The sequence below is a fragment of the Pseudorasbora parva genome, chromosome 1 (genome assembly GCF_024679245.1).
Source record: "Pseudorasbora parva isolate DD20220531a chromosome 1, ASM2467924v1, whole genome shotgun sequence".
Taxonomy (NCBI): domain Eukaryota; kingdom Metazoa; phylum Chordata; class Actinopteri; order Cypriniformes; family Gobionidae; genus Pseudorasbora; species Pseudorasbora parva.
The window spans coordinates 54,492,127-54,501,142 of record NC_090172.1 but is presented as its reverse complement, the minus strand read 5'-3'; the positions used below and the strand labels follow the sequence as shown (position 1 = coordinate 54,501,142).

Genomic DNA, 9,016 nt, shown 5'->3' with positions numbered 1-9,016 from the left:
ACCTCTTAGTATTGTATACATGATGTTACCTTACAATATTGAAGTAGAGGCAAAATATAGCGATGGTTTTAACCCAGACCATATTGTAATGTCTCTGAACTCCAAAAACAGCTCTCTGAGATTTTTAAATGTGAATATTTCTGATTCTGGTCTGTACTACTGTGGTTGGCATAATAGGGGGATCACATTTGGTGATGGAACACACCTAGACATTAAAGGTAATCTTTCTTTAACAATAGCATATTGCAGATGTAATTCTTGCCTACATTATGTGTAGTAGAATAATATTTTAAAATAAAAACAGAATATTATGATTTCCAAAGTGCAACCGGTTGTGTTGTTTTTCTAAATTACTCGTATATTTCAATTCCTCATTTACTGCACAGAGAGGAGCGATACGCCACTGAATCTAACTTACAAAATTACAAATGAAGGTGCCTTTCTTTAACACCCATAACATTCATAATTTCATAAACAATGATGATTTTATCTAGATTGTGTTTTAAGAGTAAAATGTGATTTACTTTTAACAGATCTCAAGAGGAATATTTCTACAAAATACTGTCCTGGAAACATATTTAATGAACTGACCTTTATTTTTGGTGGTATTGTTGTTATCCTCATCATCTTTCCTCTCACCCTGTTCATTGTTAAGAACAGAAAAACACAGAAAAAAGGTAACATTATATCTATTCAGTTCAAGATATTTATTTCCAGTGTGAATATTGAGTGAATGAATGGCAAAGAAATGTGTGCTGTGAAACAATATTGATAGAATTGTGCTATATACTTACTAATGATAAAAACAAAATCAGCTAGTGTCTCAAACTAATTATAATGGAGACACTGTACATCTGGAAAAACAATCCGCTAAATGTCTCTTCCTCCGTGTTGTCACAGATGCTGATCAGCATGAAACACAACATCAAGAGGTAAATATTCTTAAAAATTCTTTGATTACACTATGTAGAAATGAAATGCAAAGCATATTTGTCACAAAAGTCTTCTGAGGTCAGCAGCATGTACAAATAAAACATTTATTCGGGGGAAAAATCAATGTTTTTGAATATTCCATAAATGTCTAACATTTTTCAGGTGATATAAAGTTTGTGAATTGATGATCTTGTGCGACTGCAGGCCTGCTGTTTTTTCTGTTCAGTATTAGCCATGTCCTTTCTCTATATGCTCAAATGAAATATGATTTATTCTTGAATAAAGCTTTTTTTTTTTTTCATCTTGAGTATTAAAATAATTTTGCATGGGTACAATGATCATGCATTCTATAAGTGCCCAAATCAGTCCAAATCAGGAACAATGCAGCTAAATTTCACCTTTTCATTCCTGTAGTAGCTCCCAAATGCCCCCAACATCAGAATTAGGGATAAATGAAATCATAAAATCTACTGCATAGCAGTGAATGTAGTTTGATGCTATACGAGTATTTTTATATAATAAACATTTGAATTTCAAGTTAAGATGATCTGATTTGAATTAGTGACAGCTTACAGTGGCTCTGTTGTTGGATCTGTTGCAGGAGCCTCATTCAACGGTGTACGCTGCTCTGCACTTCTCAAAAAAGAAAACCAGAAGAGCAAACAGACATGCCGAGGATGCAGATGTTGTGTATTCTGCTACTAAATAGTCCAACAATGACACATGGACAAATATTGTGGCCTACTGTTATGTTTACAAGCTTTATTTTTAATCAAGACGCTAATATTTATATGCTATAGCTAATGCCATACATTTAAAAAGTGTATGTGAGTTTGCAATGTTTAGTATTTTTGATGCAATATAAGTTTCACTGAGAACTTTAATTTAGATGGTTTATATTCTGCTGGATCATGAAGATATAAGCAGGCCCTACAGAAGAGGCAGGGTTGTGAATGAGATCATTTCCTATACAGACCTTGACAGGAAGAAGCTCGTCAGTGTAGAATGAGACGTGCTGAGGGGAACTTCAGCGGACCGGATTACAAAAACTGAAAATATACATTGTTATCATTTTATCTATGCACACATTTCACAACAATAGTACTTTGTGAACAGGAGCAGTATAGCCTGATCATGATTATCATTTTGATAATATTACTCAAGACAATTTATTAGCAGAACATGTTTGTAAAGAAAACATTGTGTGTAGACCATGTAGAAAAACAAAAACCTTATCAAAGTTTTTCTTAAATGTCAGTGGGCGGGTCACAGTTTGACTGTTTTCCACTCACTAGACTGACCCCCGGCTCATCTCTCTCTCTCTCACACCCCTCACTGCAGCTAAACCACACAACAACATTCACACTACTTTCCATAACCACAAACAAAATACCCCTCGTTTATGAGGTACCGGTAACAAGTCTCAGATGACAATAAAAAAAAAAAATACAACATTTAAATTAAATATAGATAAATGCATGCAAAGTTACCGACAGATCCTGATTGCAAACTCAAGCTAAAATGAGTAAATAATTTAGGAGGTCAGTACTAACAACGACAAAAGTACTGAGAAGTTAAATGAATTCAATTCAAGACCACAGTGGTTGTATATAACTTATCTGCTTGCATTCAGATGCAGTGTATTGATTGGCAGACGTATTTTAATTTAATTCGGTTTTTTAAATTGATTTCTGTTGGCTTTCAGTCATTGTCCCCCTATTTTATAATTTCCCAGGCCAAGCACGAAACTCTAAATTGACTCTAAAACACAACACAATGCATAATAAAAAACAACAACAACAGGTAAACACCTGTGAAACAAACAATATGTAAAGTGAACACTTCGAATTAACAGTCAGTGCATTGGGACCTATTTTACAGACTTTTCAACAATATTTTTCTTAAGGCATAATCAATTGTTTAGCACTGCCGTACTGAAACTTGATTCCTTCGCTTGTATGCATGGGAAATTATCATATTGAGCTTTAATATAGTACCAGGTCTTACTTTTAGTATTATGTGTTGAAGGATCAATGTTAATGCAATTTTTTACAATGCACTGTTAAAGTCTGCAGCTGCATGCATACTACACGTTAGTTCCTTTCACACGTTAACCAATAGTTTCGGAAACAGACTTATGCCACTAAATATATATAAATATATAATTCAAGACAATGAATCCAATCCAAAGCGCTTAGGTTGCGGTCACCCTTTCTTTCTGAAAGTAACATAGAACAAACAAACAACCTTAAGCACGCTTAGGTCTCTGTGGGCAAAAGTTTCCATACATCATCTTATTGCAGAGAAGCCTAAGTGTCAAAGCAAAGCACAGACAACTGTGATCTGGCTATGTTTAGAGATTGTCCACCAGCATTACCTGCCAAAACTTTATATTAAACTCAGTCATCATGCATGCTTTTTTTTTGGGTTTTTTTGCAGTGGTTCAAAAAAATGTGCCACACACAAGTTACTTCACTTTAATGTGAACAGATCATTTAACTAGACGCTCTGGATCTGAAGATGTAGCTGACAGAAGCTCATTCAGTATTTCTCATTGCAAAATTCTTACTCATTTCTAATATCAAATGTAAATAGATGTTTGTGTTCGACTAACGCAGCTTTTAAATCCCCAAAATCACATAGTATGGCCTAGACTGAGTAAACCTACATTTGTATATAGCTGATGGTTTTAAAGTTTGTTATTTAAAGATTGTTAAAGCATAAATATGATGTTTCATTAAAATATGAGAATAAAATGAAGGTATTGTGACATTAAGGGGAAACTGATGAGAAAGTAAATGTTGTATGCTAGCTTTAAAGGTCCCGTTCTTTGCGTGTTTTCGAAGCTTTGATTATGTTTACAGTGTGCAATATAACATGAGTTCATGTTTCGCGTGCAAAAAAAACCCACAGTATTTTTCACACAATTTACTTATCTGTACAGCGCTGTTTTCTCTGCCCTAAAAACGCATAGACAGTAAAAGAAATGGACAGAGCTATCCCATTGACTTCAACGGCGGAAAAATGAGGCCAATCAGAGGCACTCACTTCCTGATGGCTGAGCGGACTGCGCAGCCTCAGACTGAGCTTGACGACGGAGATGTGACGTGAGCAACCTGTCTGACAGTTGTAGGTCTTCTAGTAGTTGTGGAAAGTGAAATCTGAATCACGTTGTTTAACTGTTTTGTCCCATTGCTTTTGGCTCACTATGGGCTTCTCCCCATTCTTCCCCCTTGACTTTATCAGACTTTATGTCTCCACGTCCCCCCGACTGTCTCATAGACAGTAAAAGATTGTTTCCGAGCATCTCCTCAGGTCTATACGGTAATTTCTCAACTGTGCGACAGAGTCGCGTTGGTTATGACACAATCGTTAGCCTATTTTTACAAAAACAGCTTCTGCTGGGCGATAGTGTAAGATACAAGGTAATGGAGCCTTTTATGCATTGTCGTGTTTCTTTAGAAATAAACAATGGACAAATGGAGTCTTTAAACGTCTCAGATGTAAAGTTATTCACAGTCAAAGTGACGCAAAAATGAATGGAAATGAAATGAAATGAACCTAACAGCAGGTGATGGCTTGGTTAGCAATGGCCGCCCCTATGGGTGGAATGCTTTCCGAGTGTTGGTTTACCTCTTGGAAAAATGGCCTGATGATTTCCTTGTTCTATGAAGTCCCTCCTTCAGAAACACGTAACGAGTTCTGATTGGGCCAGCGCTTCCCATGTTGTGATTGGACAGCAGCTTAGCGCACTTTGTCCGGAAAGGTCCCGCCTCTTACCATAAGGGGGAGATGCAAGCGCTGAATGCGCGCTCTTCTCCACGTGGGAGAATAAGAAGACCACGCCCCCTTTTTTGCGTGTTCTTGTGGGCGGAGGGTTAGTCAACAAACGGTTCTAGTGACGTCATTCCTGCCAGGAAGTGCCGGGGGGGAAGTCCAAACCGGCCGTTCGCTGTAGGCTTTGAAAGGGAACTTCTGTTAACTAAAATATCTCGCTTGGCATTGAACTTTGAGCTTTATAATTTTACAGGCATTATTTATGCTCTAACAGCAACATTACACACTAACTAAAGTTTGAAAGATGGAATCGCGAAGAACGGGACCTTTAAAAAAGGGACGTGTTGTGAGCCTGTGTTTTTCTATTGACTGCGCATAGGGGGCACTACATGCAGGATAATATAGTTAGTGGTCATGTTAGTGGACATCAAGTTAAAATAATCAATAAGGCATACAAAGCATGCAAAGAGTGTCCAACAGCCATGACAGGTGAAATTATCTGAAATAGTTTATGACTGGTTGAGCTATAAGAACTATGACAATATAAAAACGTTTCCTACAGTACAAACTATATACAGTAAACATTATTGTGTGAATATGATGTTATTGAAACAAAGATCAACAATTATGTTGGTCAAATAACACTGGACCAGTTTTTTTTAATTCTGAGGTTGCTGTGTACAAAGAAATAAAGAAAAGAAAAGGCCAAAAACTACTGAAAATAAGACTTCACAAGAATTAAATATTACCAGTCGATCACCAGATTCACAGAAACTCCAATCATGAGCATAAGAACAAAAGATAAGCCACATCACATGCTATACATCTTTGGTCAGACAGCCTGAATGGAAAAATGACAACAGCCAATCAGACCAGACTCATCTAAATCAGAAAGACAAGGCTTGACTCCTCTAAACCCCGGCGTTTCTCACCCACACATCTTACAAACGCTCCATAAGATGTTGCCAAATGCACAGAGGACCTCAACTGGGTTTAAACTTCTGATATTTTTTCTACTCTTTAAGACAGGTGTGTATGCTCTGGAAGAGAGATATGTTCTGCAAATGTATTCTTACCTTATATTTATGAATGCTCTGATGGTCCTGCGTGTGCTTTTTCTTCTCAGGCTTCATCACATCTGCTGCTGTCATTCAAAAGAAAGTCCTGGAGACCTTCTCTGCAGGCGAAACTATAACTTTAGAGTGCATGATATCTGAAAAACACGAGAACTACTACTCATGGTTCAAGCAATCTCTGGGAGAAGCTCCAACATGCATCCTCAGTCTCTATGCTGACACTTTAACACCAATGTTTTACGGAGACTTCAAGAATGATACAAGATTTACAGCTGTGAAGAAAAATAATTATTTTGCTTTAACTATAAAAGAATTAAAGGCATCGGATACTGGAATGTATTATTGTGGTACCCGTGACTACGATCTTATAACTTTTAGTAATGGGCTGTTTTTATACTATAAAGGCAAGTAAAACTAGCAAAACAATATATAAAAAGCTATAATGTAATGTATTTAATGTATAATCCTAAACATTTTCTCATTTAAGGGTTAAATACAAGACAGCATCATATTCAGCAGTTTCTGTCCGCAGTGGACTTGAGTACCGAGGTGAATGAGCACAAGTTTAACCCGGGAGACTCCGTGAATCTTCACTGCACTGTCCTCACTGAAAGATGTGTGGAAAATCACAGCGTCTACTGGTTTAGACAGGAATCAGGAGATGCACATCCAGGACTCATATACAAGCAAAGAAACAGAAATGATCAATGCAAGAAGAGCTCTGAGAAAGACTCCTATACACAGTCTTGTATCTACAATCTCCCCAAGAGGAACCTCAGTTTAACCGACGCTGGGACTTACTACTGCGCTGTGGCCATGTGTGGAGAGATACTGTTCGGGAATGGAAGTAGGCTTGAAATTGGAGGTGAGAAAAAAAAAAAAATATATATATATATACACACACAATTTATCAAATCATCTTAATTGCAGTTTGAATATTTAGAATTATTATTATTTTAGAACCAATTTCTGAGTTGGCCTGGACTGACTTTAAGGTCCCACTTTTGGTTGCAACAAATATATTGTGCTTGGTGATCATCGCTATCCTTCTATGGAAGAGAGCACATAAACGACAAGAAACATTTTCTGGTAAGCCATTTGCATTTTAAGAATATTTAAGATCATATTGTGTAATAATGTTGATTATTAAAGCATAACTGATACTGATTATATTAAAAAGTGTATTATAAAGTATAACAGTAAAAAAATATGAGATTAATACCACTTGTAAAATATAATGAAATTTTGATATATTTTTTTTCATTGAGATGTTATTGAGAGAGGTTTGATTATTTTAGAGTTCTCGCATATTATAACTGCAACTATAAAGAAAATTCATACTCTTTGCAGAAAACCAGCGATTACAAACAACACTTTCTCTGTCTTCTGCTAATGAGGTAAAATGTAGATATCGCTGTGCTCCTTATATTTTATGTTTTATTAATTTATCCATGTGTATTGAGTGTACTTTGGTTCTGGTTTCAGGGTGTACCAGAGGAGATAAGCTACGCAGCGGTACATTTCCCTGGAAGAAACTCAAACAGACATGAGACTGAAAGAAGCTCAAGCACAAAAGTAGTCTACTCATCGGCTAGAGATTACAATATTAAACAATAATTCTGTGAGATAACTTTTAAATTAAAGTAATATTCCCCTATGTGTTGGGTGTATTTTATGTATTTGAATGCTCTTGTGATCTCTAATAAAATGAATGCCATTGTCTTTGAAAAACATTTGTCTTTTTATTCCACTTATAGTGATCCTATTATCATCCACAACAGGCCTACCAGTACAAACACTGAATGATTCCTCGAGATAGAAACATAAGGTTCTGGAAAACATTTCATAAAAAGGTGTTTTAGTTGCTTATAGTCTTGTTCTTTTACACACAAAAAAATGTCTTATATTAATGAAATAATGATCATAGAAACAAAAACTGAAATATTGCAATATACAATCTTTGTGACTAAGAGTGGAAAAATACAACCGGGTTAAACAATGTGTGGCCCATAATAAGAAGAAATATTATGCCCTCTTTGTTCATGGCCACTCAGTTACAGTAGCCTAGCAGGCTTTTTTTTTTTTTTTTTTTTTTTTTGCACTGATCACCTTAACCTAAATACGTATGCATGTAAAAAAAAAAAAAAAAAAAAAAAAAAGATTTGAAAAAAATGCATAAGTTGAAGGTGTTTTGAACTTATCTGACCCAGATGAAGCAGGATTTCACTGGAGTGTGCAGTTGCTTTGATAACACTAGTGTATTTAACTGTATTTCACTCCCCCTGCTGTTGACAATTGAAATTGTAAAGGTGAAGCAGTAAGCCTATGTATTAAAATGCAGTTCAAGAACCAAAATGTTTTCAATTCAGCCCTATTGTATAGACTCATTGACCTTAGTCAGGTAGGTGAGTCACCATATTGAATTTAACACTGGTGAAAAAAAAGCTGTGAGTGATAGATCATGTATGCACACACACGCACACACAAATGTCCCAGATCAAATAATGATCTTGGACATTTGTAATAATCACACTTTTTTATGAAGTGTTTGTCTACTGAAAGTTTTTTTTTTTTTTTAATGCATAAAGACATTTTGTCAGATGAACAATTGTTGTTAAACAACAGTACAATCTACTGAATGCACTGGATTCAAACCCTCACAGCCTCATTTCCATTCCTGTCCATTTAAAATATATACAGCATTACCCTGTCAATCCATATGATACAGTATTATATGTTTTATATCGTTTGAAATGTCTCAGTGCGACTGGTGCAAAGATCTCATCCCACAAAAGTTAACCAAAAGATAATCAATGTTTGAAGAGTTTAGAGATATCTTGCCTTGGTATGGTGGGTGTGGCTTTCAGCCATTTGGCCTTTCGTCAATTCAAGTCTATAGGACTTGATTAATGCAAATTTCCACTGTTGACATATGTTTCCATTTATAAGAGTTTTTGCATCTGGTTCTGGGTATTTAAAGAAATGTTACAAAGAGATCAGGGCTCGATTCTGTAATCAGGTCAGCCCGCAATGCTGGATGTCTCAAGATAGCCAGCGTTATGTAATTTTCAGAAGTCAGGTATTTTATTCTTACCTCAGTTCAGAGTATTTGATGGATTAGGATACCTTTGAATTGATTATGAAATTGGCATTATACATTTACCTGAGTGTTAATAAATTGTTACACTTTTGATTGATTCTGACTTACTCTGGACTTATTCAGCGTATGA

The 9,016-nt window shown here is 35.8% G+C and overlaps 1 protein-coding gene across 1 annotated transcript; it reads left to right on the top strand.

Moving 5' to 3' along the window:
* The first annotated feature begins 5,488 nt into the window (after positions 1-5,488).
* nitr12 (novel immune-type receptor 12) lies at positions 5,489-7,488 on the top strand. The gene is made up of 6 exons (XM_067445222.1): positions 5,489-5,739; positions 5,837-6,190; positions 6,274-6,651; positions 6,747-6,875; positions 7,137-7,183; positions 7,272-7,488. The coding sequence occupies exons 1-6, from the start codon at positions 5,670-5,672 to the stop codon at positions 7,401-7,403; spliced, it is 1,110 nt and encodes a 369-aa protein (XP_067301323.1). The 5' UTR covers positions 5,489-5,669; the 3' UTR covers positions 7,404-7,488.
* Positions 7,489-9,016: the final 1,528 nt, after the last annotated feature.